Source organism: Phalacrocorax aristotelis, chromosome 4 (genome assembly GCF_949628215.1).
Source record: "Phalacrocorax aristotelis chromosome 4, bGulAri2.1, whole genome shotgun sequence".
Classification (NCBI taxonomy): domain Eukaryota; kingdom Metazoa; phylum Chordata; class Aves; order Suliformes; family Phalacrocoracidae; genus Phalacrocorax; species Phalacrocorax aristotelis.
The window spans coordinates 47,126,695-47,148,752 of NC_134279.1; the positions used below are offsets into that span (position 1 = coordinate 47,126,695).

Below are 22,058 nucleotides of genomic sequence, written 5' to 3' on the forward strand. Positions count from 1 at the left end.
CTTTCCAGGAGATGGTTGAACACCTGCCTGTTGGTGGGAAGTAGTGAATTAATTCCTTGGTTTGCTTTGCTTGTGTGTATGGCTTTTGCTTTCCCGATTAAACTGTCTTTATCTCAACCCATGAGAGTTTTCTCTCTTTTACTCTTGTGATTCTCTCCCCCATCCCACCAGGAGGGAGTGAGCGAGTGGCTGTGTGGGGCTTGGTTACTGCCTGGGGTTAAACCAAAACAGTCCTTTTTGGTGCCCAACGTGGGGCTTGAAGGGTTCGAGATAATGACAGATTTGATTGGAATGTGCTGGATCGAATATATAGCTTTTATTGATGTTTAGCTATTAATTGACAAGCTCCTGTGCTTCCATGGGGCTTGCTTGCCTTAATGTATAATAGAGTCTAGTGCTCGTTAGCGGCCACTTTTTGCTCTCGCTTCTTGCTTTACTGCTGATCATCTGACTGTGCTGTGCCTGGGAACACTTTGATAGCAGTAATGGCAATGGGGGGTCTTTGGGTACTGAAGACTAAAAGAAACAAATGCAGAAAATGTTAGGGATAGTTTTTCTTTCCTCTTCCACCTCTCCTCAAGTTACTTTCTATTCTGTCATCTTCCAGATGTCAGTTTTGTTATATTCTACACTGAAACAACAGGTATCTGAAAATAGCTTTCCTCAACTCCACAGTTGCCTTTGCCTCACCCATAACGAGCCTAAATTTTGCTTTTTTGCTGTAGGCAATTACTTTTTAATGCTTTTGTATGTTTTACCCTAAAAATAAAGTGAATCAAACAGTAATATTATAAAAATTTTGTCTTTATGTACCGCGGGGCAAACAGCACATACTCATTATACAAGAACAAGGGAACAATCAGTTGAATTTAAATTGAAATTGATAGAAAAAAATACATTTTGACTCGATGTGTGTTTAGCCTACAGAACAAAACGCCACAAGACATCAGTGAGAGCCAGAGTTTTTTGACTCTTTAGAGAAAGAGTGAGCTGTTAGTGAATAAGTAGTCTGGAAGGCGTTCATCCCCTCCCTTTGTACTGGCAACTTTCAGACAGGCTATTTTTTGTTCCTGGTGATCTGCCCTACTGCGGTAATTCCTGTTTCTGCTTATTTGGTTACAGCTACACACAGCTTTTGCACATGTAATGTTCTCTATCAAATAAGATTATTCTCCTTTTCCACAGTTTTTGGAATGAGCTAACTTGCTCATTGTACCACTTATGCTTGCGGGAATCCTACCCCTTACGCTGTTTTTTAAACAGAGACCTCCTTCAAAAGCCCAGGTCAGAGAGAATTTCTAACATTGAATACCTTTTGTAGTACAGTCTTCTGGATGTCATGGCTGTTCTTCCTCACTGGTCTTCTGGTACTGGTCTGTTATGATCTGAAGAGCCACACAGCATTAACACCATCATGGAACTGACCAAACAGACAGGGTGTAGGACAGTATAGGAGGCAGTACTGCAAGAAAACCTATACTGCTATGGCACTATGACATTTGTTTCGGGTCATGGTGGAATCTCACTATTTAGAAACATTACCAAACTAATAGATTTATTCTGTTCCAAATTCTTGAGGTGCTGGTAGTATACAGCGATACATAAGATTCAGATATTTTGGAGGGAGGGATTTAGGTTTTTTAAGCACGTATATTCTAAATACAATTTTATTCTGGGTCAATGGTGGCGTAGCTCTTAAGGTGAGGAGTGTTTTCTTGTTGTACATGCATAAGGCCTAGCAATATTGACTTTTATTCTGCAACAGCAGTCATCATCTAAATAATAATGTTGCACAAAATAACAATATCTGCCTTTAAATCTCACTGACAAGGTGATAAACTATGATGTATATTCTGACATGCTTAGAGAAGTTCAACAGAATTTTGCTGGGCCTTACAATCCCTTATTTAGTAGGAATTTTGTAAAAGTCCTGTGTGACTTTTAATGCATGGCAACATATTTGCCAGCACTCTACTGGTGTGGTTGTGCTGTATGAAATACTTTAATACAGAACTAAAATGCTGCCAAGAAAGTTGTTGGAAATTATAAGGTAGGTTCTTTCACATGTCTGCCAAGTATATGCAAAAATTCCTTTATATGATGACCAAAACCAGAGAAATTATAGCTACAGATCGCAGTGGATCTTCTGCAAGGTGAAGCAATTTCAGCATAAGCTAAAAAAAAAAGAAGTTGTGTATGTAATGTAAAAATTATGTAAGGAATGCTAAAATTCTGCAATAATTCTATAAAAATTTGAGGCCAGTCTGTTTAAAAGTATTGTGGAATACTCCTTTTGGCTTGGTGATAGTTTATTTGTATAATATCTTTGCTTCTGGAATTTAGGGCCTTCCAGACATGTTTATGTAATACTGCATTCATTGATGCATAGTATCCATTTTCTTCTGAACTGGGGTCAAAAGTTTTTGTCACAGATCCTTTCATAAAGTAAGATATTCAGATTACATTTCTGTTGCTGGACACCTGGCTATCTTATATCATAAGTATTTGGGCTTATGGTCTGAGCCTTACTGTCCTTGAATATTTTGCATTTTCTCTAAAAACACAGTTTTCACTTAACTTAATCTTTCTGCCCAACTCATGGGGGTTCTTTAGCACTTTTTTTCTCCCCTCCTGCTTTCCCATTTACTGAATTTAGTACAGGGTGCTTCAATTTTACTTTCCACAGAGGAAGTGGCAGCACAGAGAAAATCTTATTTGGTATGAATCCTCCCCCTCCCAGCTTGATGATGAGGAAAATTGTTTGCATGTCAGGAGGTGTACAACAGCACTTGGTGCTCAGAGAGTACAGAGTTAAATTAAAAGTATTATTATTTTACTTGTATTCATATGCTTCTGTTTTCTGAGCTGACATCTTTGAGGTTTTTGATGCTGTATTTGTCTTATCTTTTAAGTGTGGAAGCTTAAGTAAAATGGCCACCATTTGTGAAATGAGGGGACTTCCCAGCTGTTTTTGCATCCAAGGACTAGTTTATGACATGACTTTGTATTTTGCTACTGGCCTGTAGTTTAGGTTTGTTAGGTGCTGAATTCTTCCCCCCTAAAATGTTAGGATTAGCAGCACTTTTTAATAGAAACATATATTGAATAAGCAGACAGAAAGATATATTGAATAAAGTAAAAATAGAAGATTATTTGCTTTAAAAAGTGAATTGAGTTATTTAATAAAAACAGAGTTAGCTTGTCTCATAAAATATCAGCATGATTTGCTGGATTTCTGTACTCTAAAGCTTAATAAAATATTTAAAGTGCTGCTTACATGAAGATCAGGCAAGTGCTGGTTAGATGATCAATTTTGAATGGAAGATAGACTATTGCAGATGCTGTAAGCTCCCTATGAGATGAAACAGTGTAATTGCTGGTAAGTCAGTTCCTGGTCAAGTAGTGCAAACAGTTTAGGCTTTAGAAATTAGCTGTTCGAGTTCCATGGTTTGAAAAGACAAGGTAGATGGATATATAGATAATTAAAATCATTTGTGGATAGATTATATTTCAAGAGCATAAGAATTTCGGCATTATCTGGAGGCAGCCTGGATTTGTTGTCAGATACCATATCCTTCCGAGCGTCTCATAGGAACACTGTTTGGCATGGCTCAGTGAGGCAGACAAGATGTGCAAGTCTGATAGCATTACACTTTAAATACTTACCACTCGGAGTTAATGTAGCAGGAGAGTCTCTGACAACTTTGGTAGTAACTCCACTCATTAGGAATAGAGAGATCCAAACAAATTTTCTTAACCCAGAGGAAGGTGCCAGGCTGGGTTTTGTGTCATTATTTTTCCCTCAGCACTCTCCAGCCAGCCAGCGTGACCACTTTGGCATTGTATTCATAGGATTTGAAGCAAAGGAGGAATAGCTTAAAGTTAGGAGTCGTGCTGTGGCTGCCTAGGACTACATGTGAATTGATGAATTCACATATAAAAGTTACAATTTTCTTTTATTGCCTTGATGCCTGAGGTGGACTGTCAGAGCTATGACAGCTCGCACCGTCACAGATACTCGGCCATCTCCCCAGTTTATCTATGGGATTAACTCCTCAAAGCCTTTGAGAATATGGATTACAGTCTCTACTAGGCTGTGCTGTACCAAAGCCAATGTCTCAGCTCTCACTTTCAAAGAGAGAAAACAGGAAAAGATCAGAGGCTGACTGTTTTGTTGCGTTGGGGCTTGGACTAGAAGGCCTTTAAAGGTCCCTTCCAACCCAAACCATTCTATGATTATTTTGGTCAAGCTTAGAGTATATCGAGTTCCATTCAAGTGCTTGTATAATGCCAGTTTCCATTTTTAGTCTGTTGAGCATAACAGCGAGAGCAGGAGGATATGAAAATTGCAGATTGGTCAGGAGCTGCTTATTTTTAACATGGAAGCTGATGTTCAGGAGGAGTATTATTATATCTACTGTGTGGCTTTCCATCAGTCCCCCAAAACAGTATACATTGCACATAGAGAGGTCAACAGCCACCTTTTTGTTTGGCATTTTCTTGAGATCTATGTAGATATTGTTTGTGCAGTATACCTGGACATAACGTTTACCATATGTAGCCAGAAATGAAAGGGCAGTAAAGGTCAAGTGGGTAGGAAATTTTATCAGGACTTAATGAATCTACATGCCTCTGTGTGTCTGTAAAGCCAAAGTAATGGTGTTGTAAGGTGTAAAACATTTTTTGCGTAGGGCTAGTTATTATTTTGGTGTTTGCTGCGTAGAAAATGTCACAACTTTTAATGAAGTACCTTCTTAGAAAGGATTTAAACCACAAAGGCTTTGTTTTCCGAAATCATTGGTAATCCTCTGAGCTCAAAACCCAAGGAAAATTGGCATGTGCTGTTGTGCATCAGTAGATCTAGTGTGTATGCTTCTGTTGTTACTGCCAGCAAGTTCAATGTTGCTCAAAATGAAGTAACCTATGTGGCATATTTCATGGGATCATGTTTGTAATGCAAATATTTTCAAGGAGAGGGCTTATGCCAAGATGCTCTAGTTCATCTGTTAACCTCCTGTAGCAAAATCACCTGCAAATAACAAACCTTGTTTATCAACTGCTGGTATTTTTCTCAGGCTGCAGTGGGGCAAATTAATTCCTAGTGTCTCTACAGCGCATTTCTGACGAAGCCGCTATACCTGTATAGGTTGGTCCATTACTATGCAAGGATCCAAGCCTGAGTCCTGGAGGATGGAAGTCTCATCAGCTGAGAAACAGTCCGCATTGCCACGTGGTGTAACTAGAGGGCTTTCCCCTCCGCAGCTAGCTCATTTGGTGCTAGATCCTGTGCCCCATACTGTATGGGTGGCATGCAGTAGGCAAACACAGTGTAGGCACGCACTTGGCTTCAGGAGGACCTGAGTATCAGCAATTCATGAGTTGTCTCTTACCTTTTAAAAAATGCAAACACCTCCCTAGTTCTGTTTAGCTGTTCGTGCGCTTGGTAAGTTCAAAATTCTCCACGGTGTTCTTTCTTACCATTTTTAGTTATAATGTATTCATTTTGCAAAGCCTCATTAGGTAAGGCCAACCCTTACACTACAGAGTTGCTAACATAACAAAGTGGTGGAAAAAACCCTGGCGCAACCTTTGTTTAGCTGAGGTTTTGTTGTTTGTAGAGTTGTTTGTATATGTGCGTCAGGAGAAAAACTCCGGGTAGTATATGCCATGCTTAGAGGCTCTTCTAAAATAAATATGCTTGCATAAACTAAAATTAAAGGATTCTGCTGTAGATAGGCTCAGGGAGTAGTACTTCTTTCGGAAATCTTAACTGAGCAAAATTAGGTTGACTGGTAACTCACAGAGTGTGTCTTAACTTTGATTTTGTTTTTCATTTCCGTTGCTGGCTGTGGTTTTTTTTGAGCACTTACTAAATATATTTCTTTAGAGTACATCCCGGGCTGTAACTAGTTGCTGTATCCATAATCAGATCTTGTTATGGTAAGATTATGTGTGAGGAGGTATGAATTAGTGAACTGAGTACTTAGGATGCAAAAAAACCTTCTAACTGACTAATTTTGGCAAAGTTGCCAAAAATTTGTGACTGAGAGATTGCTGTTTTCTTTGTACTTAACCCAGGAAAGCTGTCATAAGTAGTGTGGGCTATAGTCAGATTGCTCATTATTGACTTTTTAATGGAGTTCCCTGTAGTCTGTAGCAGAAGCCAACAAAAATAAACAGCAGCAGAATGCCTGTCCCTACTTGTCAGATAAACTCTGAGAGACCTCCTCCCTACCATACAGTATTTTGGGTAGTTCTGTTTCCTGTCTGGATACCAGGGCATCACTAATGTTTGGAGGGGTTCGGTCCTTTCTTAAAGGGAGAGTGCCTTTTTTATGTGTGAGTGTCATGACAAGTATTGCTCCTGTGACCCTTTGTAGATTGGATATTGTTAGCTATTTGAAACATAGGCAACATTAAACAAAAGAGGTATGACTGCCTGTGCTCCAGCTTTATTTACTTTTGTACTTTACCATATACTCTTTCTTCCACAGGCATTTCCTATTCAAAACAGGAACAGGGACCACACCACTGTTCAGTACTGCAACGCCAGGGTACACAATGGCATCCGGCTCTGTTTATTCCCCTCCTACTCGGCCACTACCTAGGAACACTCTATCCAGAAGTGCTTTTAAATTCAAGAAGTCTTCGAAGTACTGTAGCTGGAAATGTACTGCACTCTGTGCTGTAGGGGTCTCAGTGCTGCTGGCAATACTGCTGTCCTACTTTATAGGTGAGTCCCATTTTTTATAATTGTCACCATAAATAGAGATGTCTGATGGACTGTAAATGGACTGTGACATACTAACCGTTAACTAGCGAAGTTTTTGGTAACATTAAAAACCACAGCAATGATTGAATGAAAACTGCCGATTGTTTAAAGGAAATAGAAAATTTGAATATCTTGGAAGCATTGTGCAGCATGATAGTGGGTGAATTAACTTCAAAGAAGTAATTTGAACTGCAATTAAGCTATGTGGTGTCTAGTTCTTATAAAAGTATGTGTAAAATATAGGTTGTAAAAATTCTGTAATATGAATATAACTTGCAGCATATGTGTGGAACTTTTTTCCTCTCATTCTGCATGAAATATAACTAATACAGCATTTAGGAACGCTAACTATCACTTATTTCATCATTACATATGCGTATGTTTGTGTATAGAGCTAGAGCAAAAGTCTAATACAGACTTTTGATTGCAAGGTAGGGAAAATAATTGTCCAAAATGACAACACACAGAGAAGATGGAGACTTCTTCCTCTCTTGTGGGTTGTTTATTTTTAATTATTCTCTCTTTTGTCTGTTTGTTAAATTCCATTTCCCAATTTTTATTTCAGAGGGTTTCCTTTACTTCTTCATCTCTTTAATTATTTAATTTCTTAAATGTTTGCTATAAATATTATATAATTTGAATTTTAGACAGTTAATGGAGGCAGTGCTTGTCTGTGAGAAAAGTGTCATTGAGTTTAATAATGGAACAGAACAGGCTCTTTTTGTACCTGTAACTTCTTCTGCAGCTTTGTCTAGATCACAGATTTTTTTACCCCTGAGTCCATAAATGCTTTTCAAAGACTTCCTTTTAACTGATTTGTTAATTAGAAGTTTAAGTCACCACAGTTACGGAAATGTAAGTGTAAGGGTCTGGGTTTTGGTATTGATTATACTCAGATACAGAGTCTTCAGAAGTCAAGGAAAGAAAATCCAAAAAGGAGAGTCAGTCTCTCCTTCCCTCCCTTTCTTAAAATCAGTGTAAATTGATAATAAAGCCTAGAAGGCCTTACGATCCTTAAATCTTCATTGCCTTTGTTGAAACAGGCTTGCTACATTTCAATCCAAGGCACAGCGTAAGTTCTGTAAAGCTTTTCAAGTAGTTCTTACTGGGATGAAACTCCTGTGAGCAATGCAAGAAACTGGGTAGCTGGAGAAATTCCTCTCTGCCCTGGCAAAGCAGAGCTCCCTGAGCACTGTTTCCACCTGAGCTGCCAGCCTGAAAGACAAAATGGCAAATGCAAATGTAGGGCTTGCCACTGCTGTCCAGCCCCTTTCAGTCACTGGATTTGTAGTTATTTTGTGTGATTGTACACAGGAGTGTAAAGGTGTGGTTTAGAGTTATGCTTTGACAGTACATCTTTTTAAAGTGGAATTGAAATAATCCCATTTATAAAACACATTAATTTTGCTCAGTCTCCATAATATTGCCTCATAAGTCATCAGAAGCAAACTTCCGCTACTAAATAAATATGTAAATACAAAAGAAGGAAATCAGTATGAAGTATCACTGTCAAGAACTGGGAAAAAAAGCCTTACAGATAGTAAAATATTGAAGCCCTGATTCTGAGCTGAGCTCTACACTTTGCTAGCCCCAAAGAGCCAGATTACTTATGAATCTGAGGGACACAAGAAGATAGCTGGACTGGATTATTTCTCCCACAGGCACATTAAGAAATATAAGCATGTCTAATGTGCCTCTATTCCTGTATTCGGGGAAAAAGAGCCGAGCTTTCCAGTGAGTGAGAGCTTTCAGCTCCACACATCATTTATTCACATACCCTGTAAAAAAAAAAAATCAAATATAGTTGTACAACATTTCATGGGCACATGCCAGCTCACGTCCTCGCTGAAATAAACAATGCACAAGGGCTTTCCTCTGCCCATAGTCAATAGGGAGCTCTTTGCCTAGTGGTGATATTACACATATTTCAGCTAACTCAGCAATCTAAATGTAAAATCCAGCACTCGGGGATGCTCTCTAGAGAACTTTGGGTCCATAAAACCATGAATGGATTACACTCATTCATACATGTGGTTTTCTCATCTCTACAGATGTAATATCAGAAATACTCTCCATTTAGTAGGCCATCCAAGTATAAATCGTAGAAATCATTAATGTAAGATGGAAACGGTCCTTCATTTGGTTAACCGTTTCATAGCATAGGTGTGAAAGGAAAATGACTGAGTAGGAAATTGGTCATAACATAAAAAGATGGGAAGGGCTGCAGTATTGTGTGACCTCTAGCATCCCATGACATGCCTCTAACAGAGTGGTCTGGCTTGTCTGCTGAGGTTTACAGTAGCTGAGGTGGCATGTCACATTTGTAAAGCCAGTTTGAGACATGTTTTGAACTTCATAGAGAGACATCGCCACAAGTGTGAAAATGCTACAGCCCTTGCTGCAAAATATGCCAGTACACATTGATAAGGAACATACTGTGACCGTGGCCACCGTGTGACTGCGGCCACTGTGTGACTGTGGCAGCTGCAGACTGAAGAACTAATAGACTGTGCTCACCTGGTGAATGGTGGTGTAACCAGGCCTTTCTCAGAAAGGCAGAGAGATGAACGTGTCATGCCCAGGCTTATTTTAGTTGCAGTGGATATGGGGTAGAGAAACTGAGTTCAGATCCCACTGCTTCTGCTCAGGCAACATAAGGCAGAAGAGACAGTTTGCTAGACTTCATGTCTGCCTTTGCAGAATTGCAGAGTCAATTGCTGCTCTGTCAATTAGCCCAGCCAGAGGAAGGAGCTGCATCAAGAGTCTGGTCTGTCTTGCACTTCTTCCATCACTCTGACAGGAAAGACTCCTACATTTACAAAGTCTACAAAGAGGAGGTGAGAGCAGAGGATGTCAGCACGGGGAGAGACCAGAGCAAACACTGCATTGTAAGTCCACTTAATGCAGTCTTGGGGGTCACAGGAATTTAAAATGTTATTTCAGTCTAAAGGAAAGAAAGCCTTGCTTCTAACGTCCCTGCGTATTCCTGCTTTTCTAGCCCTCGTTGTCTCTCTCAGCCATTTTGCAATGTACAGAATGTTTAAGTTCACCATTCTTGTCAATGAGACCTGCTAATCTTTAGAGAAAATAGAAGTGAATTGTGGAAAATGTTCATCAGTTGTTTAGAGGCTTCATATACTGTTAAATGGTTGAGAAACAAGGAATTAAGCAACAGAAACATGCAAGTGCTGAACCAAAAGATAGTGCAGCAGCATATAGAAGAGTGGAATTCAAAAATAGGTCTAGTTTAGAGTAGGGGATTCACAGAAAAGGTTCCTGAAATAATGGGTTAAAAAGATGAGGAATAAAGAATATAAACTCCTAGGTCAAACATGGGTATCAAATCAACGTTTCGTGTGCAACCTCCATCCTTCAGTTCTACCTTTTGCGATCATCTCTGTCCCACTCGTGTTTTTATTACAGGCAGGAGTTTGTTATTCTTGGGTGTGGTTTTTTTTACTAACAGAAAAATCCACTGCTCAGTTGTAGAGAACTACATCAGTTGGGGAATTGTTTCCGATATGTTGTTGCATAGCACAGACTCTGACCAGCCATATTAACAGACTGATTGGTACTGTACTAATTGTTTCTTCTTTAGTGTGGATTCAACAACTGGATGAAATTAATGGGAATCTGGGGACATCAGGGCCCCTCTTTCTTCCCCAGGAATTGCTTTGGCAATTGATTCTCCATTGCCAATGGCACTATCTTGACATTGTCTAAGTCAATGTAAGAAGTTAGTGCCATTTTCACTGTGAGCAGAACCAAAGAGGTAAGCAGTTTTCCTCAGTCAGGGCTGGAATTACACAGTTCAGTCAACTAAGCTTCAAGAGTTGTCCACTGAAAGATTACATGCATCTATAATGAACGTTGTCTTATGTCTGCTAAATAGGCTTCTATTAGCATAAAATATTCTTTGAATACACAGGGAGATCTGACCTGTTTAGTCAGGCCTCTGCTGTCCTGACTTCACAACAATCTGTCGTACTTCTAAATCTGTTGAGTGTTTTACCCTCTGTGTACCTTGGGATTGATGATTTTTTTAGCCATAGCTCTGCAGCCAATGGTCAGGACAGAAATATATACCAGCCAGCTATTCTTTCTGATAAAGCAAATATTTAAATATCAGTGATAACAGAAGGACATCTCTTCTGTAGGGAAAAAGAAAAAAAAAAGGAAAAGAAGAATTTCATTTCATTAAAAAGGCCACAGCACTATTTTTATCACTACTGCTTGCTGTGAACAGTTAAGCAAATCCATTTGGGACAGAAAAGAAAGCTGACACTTAGACTTAAAAACTGAAACATCTTCTGTGAAAACATATGTAGTTTATATTTCACTCTGTGAGAAACAGTAGAAAAACTGCTGTTCTGCTATGACACAGAGATGACCATACAGTTAGAATGCAACCTGCAAATGAAATGTGAATGGAAAAGAGATACCAGACTTGAAAGCTGTGTTTGATAATTACAGATAAATCATATTTTCCACATCTGTATAAAAAGATACATTGTGCTTATTCTGAGGTTATTATATTGTGCATTCATGCTTTTTGTCCATCAGAAAATGTTACAGTTTTATCATCATCTCAAGATACTTTAGGCTGAAAATTTATATGCTAATAGATATCTAATAATGGACAACTATCCACAGAGTTGTCTCGAAAACTTATTGAGAATAATAGCAGAGCAACTTAAGAGGTTTTAAGGTAGAAAGAGAAGAAGGAGGTGGCCAGGAAAAACAGCAAACAAGTTTCATCGTTAGAGGAGACTGACATAGAAGGATGCAGGGTGTGAAAATTACAGCTGAGGGGCAATTAACTATTCTGCAGGTGAGTTTTAAGTAATCCTTAAATTTAGAAAACTGTTTCTGCAGGCTGAGGTTAACTTTCCATGTGTCCAGTGCTGTTTCAGAGTTTGTTGTCTGTGGTTCTCCCATATTACTCAGGATTTAGTGTGACAGCTGCTGGCATTCACATCTATTCCCAGATTCTGGAGGACCAGATGCCTTTCCTGTTGGGCTCAGTGGCAGAAGTCATAGTAAGGCAGAACCACCCTACCCAAAACTAATGGACTTAAAGCTTTGACAATTACAAAACTGAATTTTTGTGACTAAAGCAATGACTGAACATACCTGTAATCAAAAGGAATCTATTCTATCAGTAAAGAACAATATAATATTTCTTTTTGATTGCAATGCCAAGTTAATATTATTCTGCTGTTTGTAAAACTCAATTACTGCCATGAAGGAGGAAAACAACTTAATTAATAATGCCATTTAAACGAATTTTTTATTACAATACCCAGCATAGGTATTGTAATTAACAGGCATGAGGGAGAATATAGTTCAGTTCCATTAATCACCTTTACTTCCATTATGTGTTTATAGAAACTCTTCTTCTCTTTGACCTGCATTTAATTTTGAGTATTGTAACGCTGTTGTCACTGAGCTTCATCAAGAAATTTTAGTTTTCCGCGTTCTCTCCCCGCTCCTGTCTGCTTCCCCAGGTTGTGCTGGGACCTTACCTATGACTGGAGCGGAGCTTCACTGAGGTGTGACGGTTGGAAATACATTCCCTGTCTGCAGATACGTGGCAGATTTATACAGTTTTCCAGGTTTATGCTCTCGCCCCATTTCTCTTTCCATCAAATTAGAGGCATCGAGGTAGACTAATACATTTAAATACCTGATTCTAAAAAAAATCAGAAATATCTTGCCTTTCCTCTCGGTGTGTTGTCATCTTTTGAAGAAGCACTCTGAGATTTTACAGTTCACCAAATTCACATATCATCCAAAAATCTACAGCAGAGAAATTTCTCCTCTATGAACCTGAGAAAGCATATCAGCTCTCTAAGCATGGTTTCTAAGTGTTGTCTTAGCACTTAAGAGAACCACATCAATGTCTCGTGTTCTTGCTCAATGTGCTCTTATATCTGGAGCTGTGAAGGCAGCCAGTCTCTCCAGCACTGTAGAGAGTACATCACTCCTTCCAAAGTCATAGGTAGCTTCTCATTTTAACAATCCATGGGGCTTTTAGGGAAGGCTCCACGTGTCTCTAGTGCATTTGGAGGCAGCAGCCTCTCAAAGTAAGCAGCTGTGACTTAGGTACATTGTGATGTCTTGCTTCTGTCCAGAATGGACATTTGCAGGTTTTGCTCAGCTCCAAATGTCATGGGCAGCCAGAAGCTGGATGCCTCTGACGACAACACCATATGTAGCGTTCTGCACGCATGGCTCTGCTCTGCGCCTGTCAAAATCTACTTGCCCATTGTTTTAGATGTCAGTGCCACATGTATATGCTCTGACTACAAGGCAGAACCAAAGGGTGTGTAGTCTGTTCAGCTGGGCCTTCAGTATGTGGTCATATACCTGGTGAATGCAGTACAGCACAATTAATTAGCAGGTAGAAACCACCTCCTGAAATTTCTAAAGGATTTTAGCATCCCGAATGGACCTTAGGAAAGTCCTTGAAGTCTGAAGTACCAGTCTCCTAGCTCCATTGCAGTACTTCATAATCTTTAAAACCAGAACTATAAAGGCCAGATAATTGATATTTGTAGGCCGTGCCTTACTAACATCGGTTCAGGCAGCTCCTTTCAGTCATTTCTGACGTGTTCTTTGTAAATGGCAGTATTCAGATACACATGTGTCTGTCCACACTATTTTTCTGCTTTAACATGAAGCTTAACATTACAGCTAGCAATTCCATGACTTTCTTCATTGCAGAGATTTTCAGCTACATCTAACACGAGATAAATTTGTTTTCCTTATCCCATAGCCATGACTTTCAGGTATCTCTATGAGTTTCATACAATGTTTACAGCATTGCTGATAAACGCATTGTGCCTCCTTAGTGTGGAAATATTTTGTAAACAGTAATGTAATTTCTTATTTTTACCACATTCTTTGTTTCAACACTGGGAGACAGAGAGAGAATGACTAGTCAGGAAATGAAGTAGTTATGCTTCACCACCGTATTGGGCTGAATTGTACTGAAAATGTATTTAATGTCTTTCATTGAAGCGGTACAAAGTCTAAACATGTTTAATATCTATGTCTTTAAGCATGAACATTACATATACTTTCTTGTCCCTTGCAGGAATACCATTATGGATAATGCCTTTAGCTGATGTTTTTTAAGCAAAGAACTTGTTGCTGTGTTTCAGACTAAGTGCAAAGTGTAATATAATATTTACTATTTCAGGAGTGCACAGTATTAATATTTGATTGGTGTTGTGGATGTCACATGCTATTATTGTTAGTGGCACTGAGAGTAAAACATTCATTGAGAAAGATAATCCTCACACAGAAGGATGTAGGAACATGTAATTGGCAGTCAGGAGGTTAAAAGAGACTTGACAGGATTTCAAGGGATTAAAAAAGTTAATCCGTCAAGGAGCATACCCACCTCTGCTCCGAAAAAGGCTTGTATTCTAATTAAGATTTATCACAAGGTTTTTGGTAGTAGTCCTGTCACCCTTCCACTTTTGCCCAGTGGAGCAAATTGAAACTCAGTAATCCTGGCAATGTAACAGGTGTAATAATAAACTGCAAGCTGACATGATGTCATTGTCCGTAGGTCTCACACTGTGTCATTCTGCCATCATACTTTGATGCAATATGATGGTTTTTCAAAATCTGGATAGTGTTCCAGGAATACTGAAATCTCTTGCAAGCATGTTCTGTAGAGATGTGGGCCCTTCTGCGCTCCTCCTATAAGCTTACGGCAGACCCCCAAATAGTAGCGATTTTTTAGTCTAATTAGAAATGAAGTTAAATTACACCAGCTACTTTTTGGGGATAAATAGCAAGCTTAGAGTAATTTAGAGATGCCATTCCTATTTTATCAATGGAGGTAAATGTGTAGTATATTTTAGTAGTATATAAGCATATGTTAACACTTCATATGTATGCTTATGTTGAAGGATTTTGCAAAGCAGAGATGAAGTTACTCGGGTGATTACTCAAGTTACTGTGGACGTAGGATTACAGTCTTCTCTTTATTGCTGGTAGTTTCATTTCTAACTCATGTCTGTAAAGAAAGAAGCCAGCCCTTTGAGATGTGCTGTCTGCTGTGCTATGTGAATTATAATACCTATATTAAAACTGGTAGTTTTGTGTATAAATGGCATCTTCTATAAATTGCATCTTTTCTGTAAATTGCAATATCTTCTCGACTCTTTTCTATGAAAAGAACTGCTTGGTCTCTTTTTGAATGCCTTAAAAAATTCATGCTGTTAAAGATGTCTGATTTAGATGAGATTTTTGTAAACCTCTCCATATACGAACACTTTAGGATAAAAAGGTCAAGTACACATGTCCAAACTCGCTGTGAGCAATATCATTTGATGTTACATTTATGACTGAGATCGCAAGAACACATGGGTTTTATATAGGTGTAATTACCCCACTGTAGTGATTAATTATGGATGAAAGTTAGGTGTCCTCTGAAGTAGACAGGAATCTTTAAATATGAGATGCTTCATTTTCACTTGGATGCTGTTTCAGACAACTTCATTCACAAAAACAACAAAAAAAATGCTGCCTCTTGGGAATCTTTACCTACAACAGCATTTGTAGTTTTATAATCCAGGCAAAACAAATGTGCTACAACTGTTTAGATGATGTGGATGTTTGCATTTGAAATGTTGAATTTTCCTCAACAATAAAATCAACCAAACAAAACCAGAGTGAAATAGGATCACACAAAAGCATCTCTTTTAATAACTCTTCAGAATGAGTAATATAGGGGGAAGGGTTAGGTATTGTAAATTAATATTATCCCTTTGGAAAATTAGCTAGCTCCACAAACCTTTAAGTGAAGAAACCAGATATGTTTCCTGTGATTTTATTGAAAAATACTTCTAAGTCACCATTACTATGGTACAGGAAGAGTAGTATTTTTATTTCAGTAATACTCATTAAAATCTCTAGAAGAACAGCCAGCTGCATAGAGTTACCACCTTTTGCTAACCACTGATTTACATGAGTTTCACAAGGTTTAACAAAATAACTGGGTACAATAAATTCATCTTCACTTGTGAAAGCTCCAAACTCATTTGTTGTTTGATATTCTCTTTCATCTTTCAAATGCCAAGTTTCACACCAGTTTTCATTGAGGCATTTTTGCTGGATCCTCGTTTGACTCACTCCAAATCTTACACACTGCCAAGGAATGGTTCTTTATGTTTTCAACTTATTTGCCAGGTTTTTGGTCTCCAGCAGCTTCTTTTCTGTCTCTTTCCTGTTAGTAATCTCAAGCAGAGGTAATGATATACGGGTATCCACGTTTGAAAAGGAAAGATACAACCTTCTTGTTATTTCAGTTCAGCTGGAGCCAAAACTAGATGATAATTTTAAAACAAATCCTTATTACTGATAAAATATTTTTTCACACAGTAAAAGGAGTGGTTGATTTTCCCATCAATTTTATAAGTGACTGCTACTTTAGATCTAAGACTGACTATTCTTAATATCACTTGTAAGATTTTATAATTCAGTGTCGTGGCTGATTTTATTTTAAGGGGGGGAAAAAAATCAATGTGAAACTGTTATCCTAACTTGTTTTTCCCAAGGCTTACATAACACAAAAAATACAAAGTGGCTTACAAACTGGCTTGCAAGCAACAATCACTGGCCTTGAAAACAATTGACAGTAAGGTGGTTTTTATGTCACAGATTCCTTTCATAAATCATGTATGATAAAGTATTTTTTTCTGTTCGCTTTTTATTAGTATTTTTCACATACCTACAGCATGTCTTTGCTCACAGGAACAGTTTCATAAAAGCCACATTTCACTTTAGTGAGGCCTCTGGAGGAACATGGTGTGTTATTCCAATGCACATAAAATGCATTAAAGACTATATAATAAAAGATGCTCCATCTAGTAGCCAATTCCTCCTGTGTGTCTCTGGTGCAGATGCACAGCTGCTTAGGCAGTCAGAGTCCCGGTCATGTGGTGAAGAACTATGTCCCTGTGAGGAACCGGGATAAAACGGGGTGGCGGAGAGGTTTCATTAGAGGGTTGACCGCAGTCACTGAGCTGGCTTAAACCTTGGTTTTTGAACTAAGGATTTGCACAAGATTGCTTATGCAGATAGCTCATGGCTTACAAGTTTATATTGGAGGTGTTGAAGAAAGATAGAGTAATGTAAGAAAGCCTCTTTGATGGTGAACTCAGCATGTCCATTCTGTGTTTAAATATGGTTTTAAGTGGAAATTCTGTGGGTTTGCAAGATGATCTGCATGTAGTGGTTAGTTTATGCATCTACATAATAGGTGAGGTTCACGTAGGTGAGTGGTAATTATAATGGATAGATCTAAATCACCATGAAGAAATTTTGTAAAGCAGTTACAGGTTATTTTGTTTTGGCCTCAATCACCTACCTTTGATGTAAAAGTGGACCACTGTAACCATGATATCATGAAGCCTAACAAACAGCAAAGGATTAGAAAACCTATATATTGTCTTACGCATTCAATCAACTTGCATGTGATCTCAGCAGGAAATTCAAAACAAAAGCTAATTTATGGAAAAGCATGTAGTTCTAATCACAGTTTAGCTCCATGGGGTTCCAAATAACACACTATAATCTCTACATGCAGATGCTTTCATCTTACATCCCAGATTTGGTGACATTCCAAAAGTTCTTATCAAACCTTATTATCATCTTTTATTAAAGGTTATTACATTTCTCCTTATTGCATGTTTGCTGTAATATTCTGTCATTCTTAATATGGAATAAAAAAGCTTTGATCTTTTTTAGCCAGTCATGAGACAGAAATATGCAACACAAGTATTTCACTATATACTATAAAATCCCGGCTCGGTGTGTCCTTTGAACATCACATTAATTGGCCCCGGTTTCTTTTTCCTTTGGTTCTTAAATCTTTTCATCAGGCTGCACTTCTTTATGCCATCAACATGCAAATAGGTTATGCATGATCACATAGTGCCATTTCATTATTATTACATCCCTCAAGAGATTTGTGGTTGAGTTTGGGTTTGGGGGTTTTTCTTTTAATAAATAAGGCTTTTGAACTATCAAAATGGTTGGACCCATTCATTGATGCTCTTGCCTCAGAAAGATATTTCCAGTGAATTTTGAGACATTACATCAGCGTCCCTTTTCTTAACACTTCTGTTTTATGAGGGCTGTGATCTAAAGGATGTTGCCCAGAGCAAGACTTCTGTTGGAGCTGTAGAAAAAAACTAAAATAGATAAGCATAAACCTGAGCCTCAGCTGTTTTCCGGAAAGCAAGTTTAAGGCAGGAGAGGGAAGGAGTTAAAGATGGAGAAGGAAGAGAGTAAAGAAATGCCTGAAGGAATATAGAGAAGTAATTATCCTGCAGTTTTAACCCAGTCTTGAAAAGCGTAAATCGGGAAATTTTTTTTTCTCCCTCACAATACTTGACAACAAAATCATTGATTATGACTTTATTAGATAGAAACCCAAAATTTATTGGATGTTTTTCATGCCTTTGTATGAACTAAAAGAGACAAAACAACCCTCGTCTCAAAGGAGTCAGCAGTCTAATATGCACTTCCCCATCATTTCTGTACCTGTAACGATTTTTCACGATCTTGTTAACTGTGAACAACATTATCTGAAAAAAACCGCTATGTTCAGGAGAAAGCCCAGGATAATACTAAATCTGAAACAAGATAACAGATACATCTTATTTAAACAAGAGGCTACTGAATAATGATCTTTGTTTCTGTTTTAAGAAATCTGGATTCTCCCTTAAGCTTTGTATGTGCTTCACATTCTGTTGACAGAATTAGACCATTGTTATACAAAAGTTCCTGGCTTGACAACTAAAATGAGACATGGAGCCATACAAGTTTTCAGAGAGATAAGTGTTCCATTTTTGGGTGAATGTAGTAAAAACACGTACACAGAGACTACCACACATCTTTCTTAACAGTTCAAATGCAGCAATGCTTTAAAATGGCATTGAATCATCTTTGGTTAGTGATCAAAGAAAGCAAGTTTATCGATAGCAGGTAGCTGATACATCTTTGTTGCTATGGGTTTTTTAGGCAATCTTCTGTGAAATGTTTTGCAAATTTTTATGTGAAAAGGTTCTAAGAGAAAATGAGGAATAGAATATTAAGGTTGGATTTTTTTGCAGGTAAAACAGTAAAAGCAATGAACCCATTCAACAGTTCAGGCTAAAAGGAAAGAGACCACAAATTTTTAGTTACTATATTGATCCTGATAGGTCTCGCTAAGTTTTTCATATAATGCTATACTGAAATGTTTTGCATTCAGATTGTATGTTCAGAAACTTTTATATGATGTTCCTGGTGTCTTACCTTTTGAAGATGCTCAAAAGCATGTTCTTTTAAGTTATTTTGCATTTAGAAATAACAGGCTTTTTGTTGATTTGAGAAAAACAGTAATAAATAAAGAACTTGTCTTTGTAACTTTTAATTCGCTTTATTTAAAATTTTAATTAACTATTTTTAATTCACTATTTGATCTGCAGCAACATCCAAGGCATTCTATTATCTTAGAAAAAAACGAATGCAAATCACTGACAGTTGATTTGCACATCTTCTGGTCCACCCCAGGTCCTTCAGAATAAAATAGGTTTAGATTCTAATTATAGCTGCAAGAAAAATATATGGGAGATAATTTTAAAAACCACTTCAATGTTCAAATATTTCATTTGAAAATGTATTGCCAACAGGGAGATGAACTAGAAGATAATCCTTCAACAAGATTGAGCAATAATTGCAATTTGCTTAGTTTAAATTATAATCTTTTTGCATTGCTTTAAATATAAATGATATTCACTTTTCCTTATGTGCAAGTATGCATATATATTATTCTGTTAATTCTAGGGAAGCAATTTTGTAAATCATGGTTTGAAAGCACCAGCATCCAGAAATATGTAGCAGTGGCAGTCCTGGAAGATGAGTTCAATATCTTAGCAAGAAGTTCATCTTCAAGCACAGCTTCATGAATAATAAGACTTGATTACCATACCTTGTAAAACACGTGGGAGAAGGGAAGGAGGGTCGCCAACATCATTCAGTTCTTGCCAACTTTCCCCACAGTGTCAAGTTCTTTATGCTTATGGAACGTATGCCATAGGCTTTATCTCTAGAGGTCTTGGGGAGATGCTTGCTACTTAGAGGTAGCTGGTATTTTTTCTTTCTGCTGTCTAGTGTAAATTTTTCATCTGTCGTTATTCTAAGAAGAGCTGGAAGAACATCGGAAGTCCATTTCCCAATTCAGGCAACTCTGTTTCTGCTTCTTTCTACTTAAAAGAACCCTCCTATCTGTGAATTCGTGTTCCCCTGAAATGCAGTGTAAACTTTAGAATTCTTTCACTGCAGAAAACAACTTTACCAAATTCAGAATTGAAGCTGTTGGAATTGTTGGCACTTCTGACCAGTACTTCAGAGACTTCAGACTCAAACTTCAGTTACATCTGTAGCTACTGTAGGGCTACTTCTGTGAATAAAGCCTCTGCTTATATGCATATAGTTTTGCTGGTTCATTCTTATCACCTGTATCTGTAATCTCACTTGCACAGTTCATAGGGTGTTTGCTATGCCCTTTGTTTTTCATATGAGCCTATTTGTCGCTTACAGTACTTTTAAAAAAGGTGTGGTTGATCCTGGTGAGTTACAATATAGACGCCTTTGAATTTTGACCAGAATAAGAAATGTCTCTGTTTTTTACTGCATATTGCTACTCTTTCCTACAAAGGAAAAAAGAATGTTCTTTCTTTCTGATAGCAATCATAAACCCCAGCATTGTACGTATACTCACATCTGTATCCAAACTTTGCTTTCTGTCAGAGCTACATCCTGGATACTGGAGGATACTAACACCTATCTAATTTTTTTATCAACTAGCTGTCCCTATCTTCTTACCATTCAAGTGTATGAGGAGGAAAAAAAAATCCAGACAAGACCAGTTTTTGATAACTGGAGAAACAGCTACGCAAATTGGTTTTCTGTTACAAATCTTTTTTATGTGCTCATAACTTTGGCAGAAGAGAGCTTTGAACCAGTGAGCAAGTCAATGAAGGGAAAGCACTCCCCAGTCAAATGCAGCAGGTAGTTGTCAGGTCTCACGGTTCTGGTTCTGCCACGTAGTTACATAAATTATCTGTCTCTCTCTTACCACCCACTAATAAAGGAACTGATTTCTTTTTGATTTGCTGAAGAAAGTCTCGAAGAGGGTTTTGAAGTGATAATACAGTGTGTTTGCTCAAGAACAAGTTCCTTGTAAAGGAAGCAGAGGAAATGCAGAGGAGAAAGCATAAAGCACAGCAGTACTACTAGCTCGAGAAAGGAGCATGCAAGGCAAATGGGCTGGCAACGTTAAAAGAATGAAAGGGTCTGATAGCAACCTCTTCCTGAAGCAGATTGTTGTAAAATGTTTTAAACAGTGTAACCTAGTGACAATATTTTTTCAAGTATTTGCTGTGAAATGTACTTAGTTGCTCTTTTAACTCCTCAGTGGAAATGAAGGCCTTGTAGACTGATTACAAACCAAAATAACTAGTCCTCAATTACAGAGTGAAATGTAAGATCAACCAAGCTTGAAGAAGCAGTTTAAGCAGTTTAGGAAGTGAACTGTGTGGTGACAGATGGTAAGATTACCTGATAGCCTGCAACAAATGATAGCATTTTTGTGTTAACATCAATGCTACTGTAGGTATAAATGCACTCCTTTCATCTGAACTCTGAATCTTTTTAATATCCCAGTCCATTTGGCATATTCTGCTTTGCAGAAATATAAAGGGAGGGGGCAAAAACCCAACTGTGAGTTTGGTTGCTGCTTGTATGTTTGACATTTGCTCTGGATAATTGAGTCATATCCACAGCACCACCCAGATACTGGTGCTGTGTTCATGCCAAGAGCAGCATGGATCCTAGAGTGCTTTTTCCTCTCTGATGCCTCTCTTTCCCACTCTGTTAGAGGGAATGGAGTCCTCATCATTCAAATTATCACCACACCCTAAAGGCTGGCCCTAATGCAAATCATTTGGCCAGTAGCAATACAAATACCACCTTAAACAATTCTGTCAGTCCCAAGGTAAAATGCTGTCATAACTCCAGCAAGTGAAGAAGATCTGTTGGTAGCTAGAGATTAATTTGCATAATAGAGATAGGGACTGAAACAGCAGAATAGGCAGAAGATATCATCATCTGTTTCTCTGCTTAAAAAGTCATCCTGTTCCACAATGGAAGCAATCACCCCAGTCTTGATACGAGTAAAAGGAGGCTTTTAGGGTTTGTGGGCACACTTGGAATTGTG

At 38.1% G+C, this 22,058-nt stretch overlaps 1 protein-coding gene across 13 annotated transcripts in view; it reads left to right on the plus strand.

Annotated features, from left to right (window-relative positions):
• Window positions 1-22,058, plus strand: part of TENM3 (teneurin transmembrane protein 3) — a 416,806-nt gene that overhangs the window by 290,718 nt on the left and 104,030 nt on the right. For all 13 annotated transcript variants that reach the window (XM_075091186.1, XM_075091189.1, XM_075091190.1 and 10 more), the window contains one exon: window positions 6,495-6,733. In XM_075091186.1, the coding sequence (XP_074947287.1) occupies window positions 6,495-6,733 (239 nt within the window). The remainder of the gene's footprint in view (window positions 1-6,494; window positions 6,734-22,058) is intronic.